At 38.1% G+C, this 17,434-nt stretch overlaps 3 protein-coding genes and 1 long non-coding RNA gene across 5 annotated transcripts; 2 read left to right on the top strand and 2 right to left on the bottom strand.

Moving 5' to 3' along the window:
* Positions 1-4,911: 4,911 nt before the first annotated feature.
* Positions 4,912-6,151, bottom strand: LOC142519490 (uncharacterized). Its single transcript, XR_012813781.1, has 2 exons — positions 5,305-6,151; positions 4,912-5,231 (listed from the first exon to the last, which is right to left on the bottom strand). It is a non-coding gene; the product is annotated as an uncharacterized LOC142519490 (long non-coding RNA).
* Positions 6,152-6,431: 280 nt separating this feature from the next.
* On the top strand, positions 6,432-8,189 carry LOC142519495 (uncharacterized). Of its 2 annotated transcripts, XM_075622540.1 has the most exons (3): positions 6,432-7,642; positions 7,721-7,789; positions 7,960-8,189. In XM_075622540.1, the coding sequence occupies exons 1-3, from the start codon at positions 7,291-7,293 to the stop codon at positions 7,992-7,994; spliced, it is 456 nt and encodes a 151-aa protein (XP_075478655.1). In that variant the 5' UTR covers positions 6,432-7,290; the 3' UTR covers positions 7,995-8,189. The 2 variants fall into 2 exon arrangements, with proteins under 2 accessions (XP_075478655.1, XP_075478647.1); XM_075622532.1 differs by having other exon boundaries at positions 6,432-7,789.
* On the top strand, positions 6,758-7,291 carry LOC142512292 (uncharacterized). The gene has a single exon (XM_075619679.1). It carries the CDS (start codon positions 6,758-6,760, stop codon positions 7,289-7,291), a length of 534 nt encoding a protein of 177 aa, XP_075475794.1.
* Positions 8,190-13,450: 5,261 nt separating the features above from the next.
* LOC142548158 (putative CCR4-associated factor 1 homolog 11) lies at positions 13,451-14,534 on the bottom strand. The gene has a single exon (XM_075656492.1). The coding sequence runs from the start codon at positions 14,341-14,343 to the stop codon at positions 13,495-13,497; it is 849 nt and encodes a 282-aa protein (XP_075512607.1). The 5' UTR covers positions 14,344-14,534; the 3' UTR covers positions 13,451-13,494.
* Positions 14,535-17,434: the final 2,900 nt, after the last annotated feature.

Here is a 17,434-nt window from a genome sequence, read left to right on the forward strand (position 1 = left end):
TATTTCCCGTACAAAATGAAATTGTACTCCAATGTGTTTAGTCCTGGAATTAAAGGCTGGATTCCTTGCGATGTGCAAGGCACTCTGACTGTCACAAAACAAATGAACATTCTCTTGTTTGTGTCCAATCTCCTCCAATAACCTTTTAATCCATATTGCATCCTTGCAATCTTGAGTAGCTGCCATGTATTCTGCCTCTGTTGTAGATAACGCCACAACTGTCTGCAGTTTTGAAACCCAGCTTACTGCTCCATCTGCAAGTGTAAACACATAACCAGTAGTAGATTTTCTCTTATCAGGATCTCCTGCATAATCTGAATCGACATATCCCCTGAGTGTAAAATCCGATCCTCCATAACATAATGCAGCATTCGAGGTACCCTTAATGTATCTAAGGATCCTCTTAACAATGCTCCAATCCTCTCTTCCAGGATTCGCCATATACCGACTAACTGCTCCCACTGCTTGAGCAATGTCCGGTCTTGTACATATCATGGCGAATATCAAACTTCCCACTGCTGATGCATATGGTACTCGAGACATCTCCATCCCCTCTGCTTCACTGCTAGGACACATCTCGGAGGATAACATGAAGTTAACAGGAAGAGAGGTCGATATTGGCTTACTATCTTGCATGTTGAAGCATTGCAAGACTTTCTTCAAATAATTTTTCTGGGAAAGCCAAATCTTTCTGTTACTTCTGTCTCGGTGAACTTGCATCCCTAGAATCTTGTTTGCTGGTCCCAAGTCTTTCATATCAAATTCCCTAGCCAATTGTGTCTTCAATCCTTGGACCTGATCTTTGTTGGGGCCTGCTAGCAATATGTCGTCCACATACAACAGTAAAATAATATAATCATCACCAGACCTCTTGAAATATGTACAAGGGTCTGCACTCAGTCTGTTGTATCCAAGGCTCATGATATAGGAATCAAATCTCTTGTACCAATACCTCGGCGCCTGTTTGAGACCGTACAGAGATTTGTTCAACCTGCAAACCAAGTTCTTTTTGCCTTTTTCCGCAAAACCTTCTGGCTGGAGCATATAGATTTCTTCTTCAAGATCTCCATGAAGAAACGCCGTTTTCACATCTAGTTGTTCTAGATGTAGGTCAAACACCGCACATAATGCCAACACCACTCTGACTGTTGTAAGCCGAACCACAGGAGAAAATATCTCATTGAAGTCAATGCCTTCTTTCTGAGCACACTCTTTTACCACCAATCTAGCACGATACCGTTCCACTTGGTTATTGCAATCTCTCTTGATCTTATAGACCCATCTGTTACCGATGGCTTTCCTCCCTCGTGGTAGTGTAACAAGATCCCAAGTTTTATTCCTGTCTAATGCCTACAATTCTTCTTGCATTGCTATCATCCACCAAGATACATCCGAGCTTTGAGTAGCCTCGTGGAAACTCGATGGCTCACAATCCTCTGATAATAGACAATATACAATGTTCCTTTCAGTGACATAATCTGAAAGCCAACCTGGTGGTCTTCTGTCTCGAGTTGACTGCCTAACATTGGAAACTTCAGACTCAACATGTTCTTGTTCTTCGTGCTCTGGTACTGCTTCACAAGAAACTTGACCTTCGTCCGTCTTATTTTCCACCTGAAAAATAGTAGTTTCTGAATTCGGTGTGCCTTTGTCTCCCTTTACTTTATCTTCCTCAAAGATAACATCCCTGCTGATGACAAGCTTGTGAACAGTAGGATCCCACAAGCGAAACTCCTTTACTCCATCAGCATAACCCAAGAAGATACATTTTCTGAATTTTGAATCCAACTTCGATCTTTCTTGCTCATTGTACAGAACGTACACAGGACTTCCAAATGTATGTAAATGAGAATAATATGTCGGCTTCCCGGTCCACATCTCCATCGGAGTCTTCAGATCAATCGCCACTGAAGGAGAACGATTGATAATATAACAAGCGATTTTGACTGCTTCTGCCCAAAATGACTTTTCTAGACCTGCAGTCCTCAACATAGCTCTTGTTCCGTCCAACAAGGTCATGTTCATCCGCTTCGCCACTCCATTCTGTTGAGGTGTGTAAGCCGTCGTGAATTGTCTTTTGATGCCCTCATGTTGACAATATGCATCAAATTCGTCACTGGTATATTCTCTTCCATTGTCAGTCCTTAGACACTTGATTTTATTTTCTAAATCAAGTTCAACCCGCGCTTTGAAATCTTTGAAGATCTGGAAAACATCTGATTTCTTCTTGATTGGATACACCCAACATCTCCTAGAGAAATCATCAATGAACGAGAAAAAGTATCCCGCTCCTCCTAGGGATACAACCGGTGCTTGCCAAACAATCGAATGAATCAGCTCCAATATGCTTTTGCTCCTGGCAGTAGAAGTGCCAAACTTTAATCTGTGTTGTTTACTGGTAACACAGTGCTCACAAAAGGGTAGTGACACTTTCGTAAGTCCCGGCAGCAACTTCCATTCTGAGAGAATTTTCAACCCTCGTTCTGACATATGCCCGAGCTTTCTATGCCATATCACTGTTAATTCTTCTCCTGAACCAATTGATGCAACAGATAGTTCTGCTTCTTTGTGTGTTTCTCCCAAAAGTACATACAGATTTGCAGCAATCTTTTCCGCCTTCATAACCACAAGCGCGCCCTTCACAATTTTCATGATCCCGTTCTCGATACGAGTTTTGCACCCGATGTCATCCAATTGCCCCAAGGACAAAAGATTTTTCGTCAGTCCTTTCACATGTCGTACCTCCTGTATGGTGCGAATGATGCCATCAAACATTTTAATTTTGATAGTACCGACCCCAGCGATTTCCAAGGCATGATCATTTCCCATGAATACAGATCCTCCTGAGACTGGTTCATAATGATCAAACCATTCTCTCCGAGACGTCATGTGCCACGTCGCACCTGAATCCATAATCCATGTGTCACAAAATTTGTGCCTGCCTTCCGCAACAGTTGCCGGTTCGCTGAATAATATTTCACCACCACCTGAAGTACTGGCCACATTTCCTTGAGAGCTTTTATCGATACTCGTACACTCTTTCTTGAAGTGCCCTTTACCGCCACATTTAAAGCAGTAAATATTTTTCTTCTTACTTCTCGACTTTGATCTACCTCGCCTTTGGCTCCCACTGGAGTCACGGTCCATAAATCTTCCTCTTATCATCAATAAAGTCTCTGCCTGCTTCGAAGTTACCAACCTATCTTCCTTATTCTTGCGCCGGCTTTTTTCTCCGAGAACCGCAGTTAAGACATCGTCGAATCTTAGAAAGCCCATAAGAATATTGTTGGTAATGTTGATGATAAGTTGATCGTATGAATCTGGTAGACTTTGAAGTAGAAGCTCCGCACGTTCATTTTCCCCTATTTTATGCCCCATGGAAGTAAGTTGGGCAAATAGAGTATTTAGTGTATTGATATGGTCGTTCATCGATGAGGATTCCGCCATCCGAAGAGTATAAAGCCTTCTCTTTAGGAAAATCATGTTGTGTAGCGACTTGACCTCGTACATCTTTGTCAGAGTATCCCAGATAACTTTGGGTGTTTTTATCTCAGAGATACTTGACAAAACTTCGTCAGCTATAACCAAGTGTAAATTGGCAACATCATTATCATTCATCTCGTTCCACTTTCCATCATCTGTAATCTCCACGGGTCTATCTCCAATAGCCGCCAAGCAATTTTCCTTTCTTAAAAATGCTTGTATATTTATTTTCCACAGCATAAAATTGCTTCCATTGAACTTTGCTATCTCGTACCTTCCCGCCATTATGTCTACAACAATTTTAGTGGACCGAACAAAATAATCCCGCCTTAAATAAAAAATCTCAAAAAATCTTTTCTGATGTGGAAGATCAGTCTAGGCTGTAACCACAGAGCATACTCAGAATTTTAAGAAATTTTGAACCAAGGCTCTGATACCACTTGTTGGTCCCACGTGCGAAATTTGAGATAATAAAACCCGAAAATAAAGAATAAACTGGACACCGAGATATACGTGGAAAACCCCTAAAAATTATTAGGGTAAAAACCACAGGCAAGATGAAAAGAATTCCACTATAATATTTTGTGGTGTACAACTCACTCACTGTGTTTCCAAAGAGAACACACTCTCTTAATACAGGAGAACAAAACACATCACAAATATTATAGAACTAAGCACTCAAAATGCTTATAAGACGAGAGAAAACTCGAAAAATGGATGATTTCAGAATGAAGGAATGGAACTCTATTTATAGAGCCCCTTGACCGTGTGAAGACGCGTATAACGTAATTCCCGTGAAATTTCCTTGAAGCTTCCTCCAACCACGTTTTCATTTCTTCAAATTATGCAAACCAAATTTGTCAACTTTGATTATTCCACCCGACATGCATTTATTGCATGTCTTCTACCGACACCAAGCTGTTAAGGCAAAAGCGAAAAAGGAAACAGTTACACAGCATGCGGGGAGAAGGAATAAGGAGCAGAGGAGCAATGCAAACATCCAGAGAGAATATGGTGCTTCGAGTGCAAGCTTGGCTATGGGGCAAGAATGGAAAGAATGAATATTCCTCTAGACGTTCTTTTATTTCATCTTCCTATTTTTCAAAAAGAAGAGAGTAGCATGGAAGCCAAAAGAGTGCCATTACAGTTGAAAGTGAGGATAAGATTAGGTGTTCAAGATTATTTTGCAGCACTTCAAAGAAGGTAAATGTTCCAGTGAATGAAGAAAAGCGATGGGGTTCTAACATACTTGGTTTCTGTTTGGAAACATAGCTGTGCAACCGTCAATAATCAGTTAGTGTCTGTATGTTGTTTAATTCATGGCTACAGTGTCCTGAAGCCTTTTTTAGTCTTTTTCGTAATTTTCAAGCAACACACCAGTACAAGATCGGCTTTCATCTTCAGAATTCAGCTTGTGATCTGTTTATGAAGTTGAAACAAATTTTATTCGTCGACAAGTATACGAAATGAATTCAGTAACATTGTAACAAGTGTATTTTCTGTATTCTAAGTTATGGACAAGGTACTGAAGTTAATACATAACACATCAGCACAAAATAATTGTCCAACCAAATCGCGACATCACGTGATCATTTCTCTGGATCAACTTTCTTTCCAATCCAACTAGCAACAATGGGTGTAAGAGCTACCGTGGGAGGAAATCTGATGGGGGAAGCAGCCTTATGGGCCGCATAGGCCAACGCAAAAGTCCCAACTTTCTCCCCCGTTTCGTTAGTTGAAATTCCAACCTGCAATATATAGCTACCAGACATGAATGCTGCATCCTACAAAACATGAAGTTTGTTCACAGGGAAGCTGTACCTTTTGTAGCAATGCTGACACATCAACTCCAGCGCTGATTAAAGTATAACAGAGGCCAAAGGATATCAAGGAAAGGGTAATTGAAGTGGCTAAATATGCTCCTCCATATTTTGCCAGGAGTTCTTTAGCTTGATTTCCCTTTGAAGTGTTCTCTTTGTTTTGTTCATTTCCATCTTCTTTTCCAGAGAATATATGCATATTTCAGTAGAAATTTTAACACATGATTAGGTATGTAAAACACATACATCTTTGCCACGACAGATGAATGTTCTCCACTGCTCAAAGAAGAAACTCGTAAGACAGATGACATCCAGAACCCACTTCCCGCCAAACAATCTTTTATCAATCGAGTTGAGCTCCTAGCAAGCATAATTAACAAACAAAACACTGATAAATCGACACATACAACAAGAAAAAATAAGTGGGCTACCTTCCAAAGACAAGCTTCAAGGCCGTACTTTTTCGTAATTTCTTCCGGAGAAGACGGAGCCTTGATTTCCTCGGTTTTCTCCTGCACTGCTCTTACACTGAACCTCGTCAAGCCAGACTTGGAGTAGCTCAATCTACTGGGCTTCCCACTTTTGGGTAAAATAGTGGAAGAGTGAGCATGGCTAGTAAACAACTGAGAAGGAACTTGAAGAAATGCGGTGGCCATGGATTGTCAGCCAACGAGAACTCTCTCTTATCTTCACATCGGCTTTTGTTCTTTTTTTAGCGTAGGAGAAGATGGACATGATAGAATTCTTTGATGGAAATAGTGACAAGTCGCACATTTTTTTCACTCTGTTTTAATCCTACCCTTCTATAACTAGCATCGCACGTGTTGCCACGTGATAATTAGGTTACATAAAATATGATATAAATTAAATAATAAAGAATTATATTTCTTTCAATAAAATTAAAATATAGACATGCAAATGTTTCACTAATAATTAGAAATTCGATTTTGTTTATCAATATATTTACAAGCCAGCTTGTTAGGTGTCCTATTGTTACACACTGTAATCTGATTAGCATACCGTTGGTTCATTGGTTGTTAGACTACATTGTTGACTAGTTAGTTGACTTTACTTACTTCTTGTACATGTATAAATAGATCCACCATGTGCATAATAAACCCTCTCGAATAAAAATGTCTCTCACTTCTGAGCTAAGAACCATTTTCTGTTCATCTTCGTTCCTCTCGATCATCGATCAATTAGCTCAAGTTGCATGATCTATGTGCACTTTAACATGGTATCAGAGCTTTTTTTTTCAATTGATTGATTTTCGTGTAGTATGAAGTGTGTCTGCGTAAATCAACTGGATCTATGTTCGTGTAAGTATGGCGGCTCAGATCTCCAATTTTAGCTTTAATGATCATCTGTATTTGCATCCATCCGATGCCCCAGGAGTTTCTCTTGTTGTTGATCCACTAATTGGATCATAGAATTATGGCATTTGGAGTAGAGCAATGAAGATCACCCTACATGCTAAGAATAAACTCGGTTTTGTCGACGGTACGTATCGAAAACCTGCTGCCAATTATCCATCTCTTTATCAATGGGAGCGTTGCAATGCAGTTGTTTTGTCATGGATTTTTTTTTCCGTATCCAATGAGATTTTCTGCGGGCTTGTTTATGCGAAAGATGCCTTCAGTGTTTGGGCGGATTTAAAGGAACGTTTTGACAAAATTTGTGGTTCACGCATATATGCCATTCATCGTGATATTGTTCGATTATCACAAGGATCGAGCACCATTTCAGTTTACTTTTCGAAGCTTAAACAATTATGGGATGAATTAGCCTCACTGGTCACTTCCCTTTCGTGTGAATGCCCTACGTCTAGATCTTATGTTGAATACGAGCAACAACAACGGCTGATCCAATTTCTTATGGGGCTCAATGATAGTTATGGTCCAATTCGAAGTCAGATTCTTTTCATGAGTCCACTTCCTTATGTTAGTCAAGCATATTCTCTGGTCAAGAAGAATCACATAGGCAGGTGATGACATTCCAACCAATAGCCGATGCTCCAACAGCAGCCTTTTATTCTTCATCCTTCAAGCGATCTGGCATCAAATGCGAGCACTGCTCAATGCCAGACCATTTGAAAGAAAATTGTTTTCGATTGATTGGTTACCCACCGGGACATAAACTACACAAAAAGTTTCCTCAAACCAAAGGTACTAAGGGAATTTTCAGGCCTCCGCGAGTGTCTGCCCACAACATAGTCAGTGATACATATGTTACAACTACAGATGCTTCGGGAATCACCTTTACACTTGCTCAATATGCACAGATATTTCAATTGCTTGAGAACTCTAATATTCCGCAAGAACATTCAGCAAATTTAGCAGGTACAGTTACAAGCTTGATGTCTATTTCTGCTGCTAATGATTGGATATTGGATAGTGGTGCAAATGCTCATATTTCAGGTACCTCTACTGGCCTTCAAAATCCTCAACCATGCCCTGCGTCCACTGGATCAGTTCGTCTCCCCAATGGTAATTCTACCCCCATACTTTCAACTGGTTCAATTCCATTATCATCCTCTTGTACATTGCCAAATGTTCTTCACGTCCCTGATTTCAAATTCAATCTTCTATCCATATCTCAATTCACCAAAGATAACCAGTGTTGTGTGGTGTTCTACCCAACCTTTTGTTTGTTTCAGGAACTCTTGACTGGGAAGATAATGGGGATTGGTAGAATGAAAGATGGCTTGTATTACCTTGTCAATCCTTCCTCATTAGTTGTGCAAAATAATCAACTCACTGATCCTTCTTTTACTCAAGTTTCTTCTTCAACCAAAAACTTACCAGCTTGTAATGTTTCTTCGTCTCTTAATAATAATACTGATCTTTGGCATAGAAGATTTGGTCACATGTCTGTTGCACGACTGAGATGCCTACCCTTTATTACACAAAATCACCTTACACAACACTGTGATATATGTCCAATGGCTAAACAAATCAGAAAGGTATTTCAATATGTCGAGAGGCACAAATCTCCTCATATTTTTCATCTTGTTCACATGGACATATGGGGTCCTCATCGCAACCCCACTCATGAAGGTGCTCAATATTTTCTTACTTTAGTTGATGATTTTTCGAGATGCGTATGGGTATTCTTGATGCAATTTAAAACACACACTCTTCGTATCTTGAAACAATTTTTTGCCTTTGTGTCAACTCACTTCCATACCCAAATTCAGCATGTTCGTTCGGACAATGGTTCCGAATTTTTTAACAAAGACTGTAATGATTTCTTCAATACTCTTGGTGTCATTCATCAAAGTTCATGTCCCTATACACCACAACAAAATGGGATAGTTGAGCGCAAACACCGTCATATCCTTAATGTGGCTCGTGCTCTCAAATTTCAAGGATCCATACCTGATGTTTATTGGGGTGAATGCATTCTACATGCCGCATACTTGATCAATCGCACCCCAACTCCCCTCCTAGAAAATAAAACACCTTTTGAAGCACTTTTCAATAAAGTCCCTTCCTTTGATCACATTAAGGTGTTTGGTTGTCTTTGTTTTGCCAAAAACCTTCGACCAACTAACAAATTTGATGTTCGTGCTAAGACATATGTTTTCATTGGTTACCCACCTCACCAAAAAGGCTTAAAGCTTCTTGATCCTATCACTAATAAATTCTTTGTATCACGGGACGTGGTGTTTCATGAACATTTATTTCCTTTTGCAAACATCTCTACATCTTCTACGTTATTTCCACCTTCTGCAACCATGAATTTTGAAGAAGATGTTCCATTTCTCCCACTGTCCATCCCATTATCTAGCTCACCACCCATTTCTTCTAATCTTCTAGAACCTCGGCGTTCAATCAGACAGTCTAAACCACCCAATTGGACTAGAGATTTTGTTTGCTCTACTGTCAACTCGCCGATGTGTTTACTAAGGCATTGGGATCTGATCAACATCGTTTTCTGATGTCCAAGCTTGGTTTGCTCAATATACTCCAAGCTTGAGGGGGGATGTTACACACTGTAATCTGATTAGCATACTGTTGGTTCATTAGTTGTTAGACTACATTGTTGACTAGTTAGTTGACTTTACTTACTTCTTGTACATGTATAAATAGACCCACCATGTGCATAATAAACCCTCTCGAATAAAAATTTCTCTCACTTTTGAGCTAAGAACCATTTTTTGTTCATCTTCGTTCCTCTCGATCATCGATCAATTAGCTCAAGTTGCATGATCTATGTGCACTTTAACACCTATATCGATTGGATTCAGATTTTCAAAGTTATATATATAAACTTAAAAAAATTTATCTTTTGAGCTAATTCTCATGATGAAGTTAGAAACGATGGTTGGTTCATTCGTGGTAAAAAAAAATTTTTGATACGGTTGAGATGAATTTGTATTTTGTATTTGATATAGAAATCACATTATTTTAAAAATTATATTTATTGCAAAAACTGGAGTGATGAGTTGAAAATAATCTAATGATTTATTTGTAACAACCGTACTCTATACGATTAGAATATATTCATATAATTAGTAATTATAATAAAATTTAATTTAATTTATATTTGTAAACAAGTAAATTATATTTTTAAAATGTTTGCTGTGTTTAAAAACAAATACCAAATATGTATCTAACATACATATAAATATATCACTTTCAATTGTGAATTTCCTTGTTCATTTAAATTATTAGGTTATCTTAAAGGGTTTTTTTGTAATTCATTGTCCATCTTAAATGAATTTGGACATTAATACACATTCCTCTTTCTTTCTTAAATTTTATGTCAAAAAAATTATTTTTTTACATTTTCTTGTTCATTTAAGTTAGCAAATTAAATTAATATGTCTTTTTAAAGGTTTTTTGTGATTCATTGTCCATCTTAGATAGATTTGTACATTAATTCACATTCTTCTTTATTTTTTAAATTTTATGTAAAAAATAGTAAATTTTTGTGATTCATTGTCCATTGTCTATGTGTACTCTATTTAAGTAAATTTTAGTTTTGATTTTGGTAAAATTCACTATTCTGTTAATTTTATTTTTATTATTTTTCCGTTTTGAATGATATTTGAACGAAAAATATTTTTGTTGATTTATCATTTAAGAGAACTGTATTATGTCGCGGATTGAAAAATGTCATATAAATAAGTAAATATATATGATTTAGACAAAAACTTGCGTGAGACGGTCTCACGGGTCGTATTTTGTGAGATGGATATCTATTTGGGTTATTCATGAAAAAATATTACATTTTATGCTACAAGTATTACTTTTTATTGTTAATATGGGTAAGGTTGACCCGTCTCACAAATAAAAATCCGTGAGACCGTCTCACAAGAGACCTACTCTATGATTTATTGTTATGATGTATTTTTATGTATTGTGTTTTGATATATTTAAATTGATAAATACTTGTAAACATGATGTTATTCAAACGACTTTAAATATTATCTAATTTTCGTTATTATATTTTTCATTATTACTCACCAGTACATTCCTGATATATATATATATATAAAGATGTCCCGGAGCAGTGAGCCCTGCAACACCTGCCTGACTCTAAATTTCCACAGCTCATTTTGTACGATCTCTTTTAAAGATTCACACAATCAAAATCCAAGATTTTTCAAACAGTACTACAAAGAGCATCAGGTCGCGCCACCCCTCAAACCACTACTCCGCCGTAGCACCTCTCTCTGTTTGATACACAGTATGTCTTCGTCGGGAAAGAGATGGACGAGGTTCAAGAACTCTCTCAGAACAAACGGAGTTTGGGGGTGCGGACCAAAGGCTACAGACGTTATCGAGGCCAAACACGTATCTAACTCCTCCTCCGATCAGTTTCGCCGCCACGGCCCCTCTTCTTCCGCCAGCTCATGGGAGAGACATGGCGGACGGAGGTCCATCATCGGCGCCGAAGACGAGGACCACACATCCACCACATTCTCCCTCAACATCGACACCTCATCTCAATACTCTCCTGAAGGCTACACCGATTATCCCAAATTTACAAAAACCGTCAGTTCGTGCCGGAAAATCCACGACAGCCTCGCTGTAGTCAAGGATTCCGAGGACCCTTTAAGCGATTTCCGCAAATCCATGCTTCAGATGATCTTCGAGAGGGGAATATATTCGAGAAGCGATCTTCAGCAGCTTCTCGACTGCTTTTTGCGCCTGAATTCGCCTCAGCACCGTGAGATCATCATCCAAGCATTCATGGAAATATGGAACAAAGGTGGCGGAGGCGGAGGCGTGTCCGACGCGTAGAAGGTAATTAGCTATAGATAGTTGGGTGTGTGGGCACGGGAGATTGATGTGGACATGTGAAGGCCTTGATCTGATCTGCTGGTGGATAAAAAAAAAAAAGTGGAGCAGAAAACGGAAGAAGGAAACAGGCATCTCATAAATTACATGAATGTTCAACTTGGTCTCGGCATTTATACTTTGCGACCTCTTCAATATTAATGAGCAAGTGGCTGCTTGTTTTTGTTCGCGCAATGAGATACATGATTTGAGCAGTCTCTCTAGTTGATCAAATGTAATAAAATAAAATATTTATTTTTTTAAATAAATGGGACAAAATTGATTCAGTGAAATGATTTGATAAGATTTAATAAATGGGACAAAATTGATTCAGTGAAATGATTTGATAAGATTTTTTGTGATACGATAGCAGACATCAAATGTTATACCTGTGAATTGGCCATATGCTTGATCACTCTTTGTTTTAGGCTTTAACTGTAAAAGTAAGTGTTCTCCACAGAATTACATACACTTGCTCGATCCTATATATTTTTTTTTTTGGCTCTCGAATTATTTTTATTTAATTTACAAGTGACACTAGTGCACATGGTGTAAATGAACCAAACTGTTCGCGAGCTATTCGGAGCTCTACTTGGTAAAAAGCTCTTTGAGTTGTTAATCATATCAAACCAAATTCGACATTGATTTCGAGCTCGACAATTTAGTCAAACTAAGCTTAAGTCTTAGAATATTCGTCTCGTGAGCTCGCAAACATGTTCATTAATAAGCTCACAAACTCGAGCTCGGCTTGTTTAGGTAGTTCGTAAGCTTGAGTTGTTATGATTGTCGTTTTGGTTATTTACAAATCAATTTATATTTTTATGTCTAATTCAAAATTATTATATATATATATATATATATATATATTTAATTTTTAACAAATTCGAATAAAGCTCAAACTTGAGCTCAATTGTAGCGATGACAATGGGTCGGGGCGGGTTTTTCATCCCCATCCTCATCCCCGAATTTCATCCACACCCCCATACCCGCCCAAATCCTCGCTTTTTCAGGTTCGGGGAATCCCTAAATCCGAAATTTCGGGGATCAACTTCACATTCTTGTCTCATCCCCGTTTCAAAAATATTAATATGGCAAGACGATGAATGACGAATTCGGAGATTTTCTTAAACCAAAACTTATTATTATCTATTATTATTAGAGATAATATTAGTATCAATATCAATATTAATAAGATTATTAATATTTTAAAAAATAATATTAATATTATATTATTAATATTAATAATATTATTATTTTATTATTGATATTATTTTCGGGACGGGTTCGTGGATTTCGGAGATGGGGATAGTAATCACATACCCGTCTCGAATTACATCGAGGATTTTTTTAAATCCCCAAACCCGAACCTAAATCTGAAAAAATCGGGGATCCCTAAGCCCGTTTCGGGCTTCCCCACGGGGGGGCCCCAAACCTGTGGGGAAAGTTGCCTTCCCTACTCAATCAGTCAATTGATCGAGCCCAGCTTGATTAACATGATAAACAACAAACCGATCTCGAGCTTTCATGAGTTTAATAATTTCAAAACAAGTCGAACTCGAATCTGATAATAAAAACTCGAATCAAGCTCGAGCTCCTCTATCAATTTTAAATAAACCAAACTCAAACATGATAATGTTTGGATTAGTTTAGATCTTTACATATCTAGCAGTACACGAGTGCTTTTGGGTTAATTTAGCTTCCACTGCTTCATTCCTTTGTACTTCGGATTCATTTTCCTTGTAAACTGAACAAAATTCGGGATTCGATGATTGTGTTGTTACTTGTCGGCATTTAATTCCATATAATAATTGGTGAAAACACTAAAGAAAATCCCCACTAAAGAAAATCCCCAATCAAAAATTCACAAAAGAACAAATTTAATTATTTCTATTGATAATTTCAATTTAGTAAACTTCTAATCCATACAACAGACCGGCATGTTTCTCATGCCCCTGCTCCACGAAATATACATCCCTCATTTTCTGAAAAGCGTGCCACGTCAGCAAGCTATCCGAACCGGCTTGATGACATTTCCCCACAACCCGGTCCACGTCCAATGCCCGGGCCACTCGATCCAACCCGCCGTACAGGCTCTGGCAGAACCGCATCAGATACTTGACGTCATATATTTTGTTTCCAAAAAACACCCTCAGCACATCAAGAAACTCGCTCAGACTGCCGGGCAGCTCCCGGCGCGTGAGTACCTTCACGAGGTACCCGAAGTCGTACGCGCTGTGGAAGGTTACCCAGCTGACGGCCTCGTTGCACACGACACCGGAACTCATCATCAACTCCGCGAATCGGGCTGAGTCGATGCCGGAGTCCCTGTTCTTCTCGAAGTCGATCCCGTGGGCCTTCAGCAGATCGATGGATTCCGGTGCATGGGGATCGCGTGACAGGTCGAAGTCGGAGAAGTTGAACTGCCAGATGTAACGCTCGCCGGAGCCCAGATCGGGTAAGTTCCCCGCCGCGTCGGAGAGGGTTAGACCGAGCTGGATGAGGTTCAAAGCGTCGACGTTGGACTTCAGAGTTAGATAGTGATCTGAAGGAGATAGCCTCGGACGAGGGTGGCGAGTGGGGTTGAACTGCTGGTGCTTGTAGATAACCCCCGGGAACTCTGTGTCCATCGACAAAAACGGGTAACTGTCGACGAGATCCGATATCAATTCAAACTCCGACTCGAGGTTGTCGGACCATACTTCTCGGATCTTTATAGGTTTATCACAATCAGGTTTAAGGTCGTCGGAAGTCATCACCTTGCAGATTCAGCCGAAGTTTAATTTGAAATAACAAATAATTGACCCAATTTAAGACCCCTGATTTTGGGTTTGATTGTATGTTCGGAGTGAGTAAAAGAAAGTATTGAGAGCATTCTTTTATATAGAAAAGAGGAGAAAGGAAGAGAGAGAAGGCGGCCGCTGGTTCTTGGAAGGAAGGGAGAGGGGAAGAACAACGTAACAAAATATTATATTATGGTAATATTTGATATTTTTCCTGAAATCTTGTATTAAAAAAATATTAATATATATCTGTTTTTTTTATCTTTTTTATTTATTCTACCAATTTTACAACAAACAAAATAATTTTATAAAAAATCTAAAAAAACAAGAAAATATTTTTTGAGTAAAATCCTAAAGAAGGAAAGTGGATTAAAAAACATATGATGAGATGAATGGTGTATACTCGTGGGGGGACCTAGACTTGGTAAGGGGTAGTGGCGAGTCTCGGGTTTGCATGAACTCGTCATGTATATATAATAATAATAATCATCATTATTATGTTTTATATTAGGCAAAAATTTGTGTGAGAAAGTCTCATATGTTGTATTTTGTGAAACATGTTTCTTATTTGGGTCATCCATGAAAAAATATTAAAAGTATTATTTTTTATTGTAAATATCGGTAGGGTTGATCCGTCTCATAAATAAAGATTCGTGAGACCATCTGACAAGAGACTTATTCTACATATTTTATAACAATAAACGAGCCCAATTTGAATATGTGATTTTCCAGGTCCAGATCCACACGAATTTGCGAATTTCTAACCTCCATCTATCAGTGCATGACCATTTAGTCTTCTTTCTGGTGAGGATTGAGGAACTCTATTCGAATTTCCTGTAATTAATTCAAAACTTTTAAAGCTAAGGAGGGAAAGAGAAGTTTCTTTTTGTTCTTTCAGCTTTTCTGCTAGTTTTTGGAGATTTTTATGTAGCATGAAGTAGTTTAATTATTTAAACAATTCTATATCTCCAAATACTTTGATGTATGAACCTGTTGCTCCGTATGCTAACATGTCTTATGTTGGAGACATGAGTTTTGAATCTTCGATTCAACAGCTAAAATGTTTTTTTTTTTTGTTTTTGGTGATGAACATATTTTGTTTTTGTTTTTTGTATTGTTCGTTTGTTTTTTCTTTTTAAAATGTTTAATTTATTTTTATTTTTATCTACTTTATAACGGCTTGACGAATCTAATCATTGAATCCAACAGGCAAAAAAATGACGAGATGGATCGCTGGTCCAGCTTCCTCTTGGAGAAGCGGATCTCATATTTGGACAAACTCATCTAGGGATTTTGGGACTGAGCGGGGCTAACAAAAGTGACGAGCTGGTCAAGTTTCCTCCTGGGACAACTAGTCCCGTTGCCATGGTTTGTTTCAACCTACCCGTGCAGGCATTGCCTGCACGAGCAATGAACGGCCCGGATCACTCCACATGAATGATCCGGGCCCAGCTCCCTGTAAAAAAAAAAAAAAAAATTGACTCGAAAAAATCCGAGCCGTTGGATCGACCCCTGCAGGCAATGTCCGCAGGGGTAGGGTCGACCGAACCCGTTGCCATCCCGTGGATACAGTTTTCTTTAGTCAGACACGGGTTTATAAATTTTAACAAAAAAAGAGGATTATCCTCGTGTTCAACGCGTCTGATAAGTTTGACTGGAGAAATGAAATAAGTTGTAGCCACAATAATTAATATTGATATCAATAGTGTTAAATTGTAGTCATTTTCGTACTCAGTCCAAATACAGGTCAAATCGATCTGAGTTGTTTCTTAGCTTTAGTATTTATTATTCATACTTCTTTCATATTCTCTAAACAGAGACTCTGCCAATATGTTCTTAAGATATGTTGATTTTATTTGTATTTATCATAATAAATGATATTTTTTATATAAATAATAATATATTATTTTTTTATATAAATAATAATATATTTTTACAAATGACTCAAATTAAAAATCTATGATCGTGAGATTTCAAGCACAAGTTTTTATGTTTTCTAAAATAAGTTACATGGAACATGAAAAAGTATCGAAAGAAGAAAAACAAATTGTCAAACCATATGATTACATAATATGGCAAAAACTTGTGTGAGACCGTCTCACACAAGTCGTGTTTTGTGAGACGGATATTTTATTTGGATTATCAATGAAAAAATATTGTTTTTTATGCTAAAAGTATTATTTTTTTATTGTGAATATCGATAGGATTGACTCGTCTCACAGATAAAGATTCGTCCTCGAAACAAACCTATTCACATAATAAATGATAAAGAATAGGAATTTCAAGTCACGTAGTTTTATCATCCAAAAACATCACTCAAGATGATAACGTGCATTTAACGGGAAGATCCTGGGAAAGTGGATAATTGATCATTCATGAGTGCGGATGATGCCAAGGACAAATCTAGACTAATTTAATAAATGTTTTATTAGAGGGGATTTGTTTCAAAGAGAAGTCAAGCGTCTTCAATTATTGAACATATTCCTTCCGTGTTGACTTTTGGTCAACTACTAGCCATCATAAGAAGCATACTTGAATAATACTTTGACTATCAAACCCTTCCGGCCTTCCCAAACACCACAGGTTTTAATCTTAAATTATTATCAAAATAACAAATCGTGATGTACGTGATATGTTTGTTACATAAAAAAGAATGAAATAGTTTTAAAAAAAAATTAAAATTGAAGTTTTTAAATTTTATTAATTGATATTGATACCCCGAGATGTTCCGGGTCAGGGATGGTAGCCGGGACAACCCGGGCCAAGGAGCCTGTCCATGGAGAGTGCCCGGGTCAGAAGCATGGAATGTTCCTGGGTCAATAAAGCGACAAAATGAGTTGACATCCGAGTCATAAGATTGCCCGGGATGAGGAAAGTGAGACTTGAAGAATTCATGGAGTGGACAGTCAGTCAATAGGTCGGGCCATAGGAGCCCTCGGGACATTATCTCCCCGGAACGTTATATGCCCGGGCTCTCTTAAGAAGTCCCGAGAGGCATGTTACCCAGGCTGCTTCGATATCAGTGCCGCATTTAATACCGCCGATAAATATGATGTATGCAGCC

Source organism: Primulina tabacum, chromosome 1, assembly GCF_025594145.1.
Source record: "Primulina tabacum isolate GXHZ01 chromosome 1, ASM2559414v2, whole genome shotgun sequence".
NCBI lineage: Eukaryota > Viridiplantae > Streptophyta > Magnoliopsida > Lamiales > Gesneriaceae > Primulina > Primulina tabacum.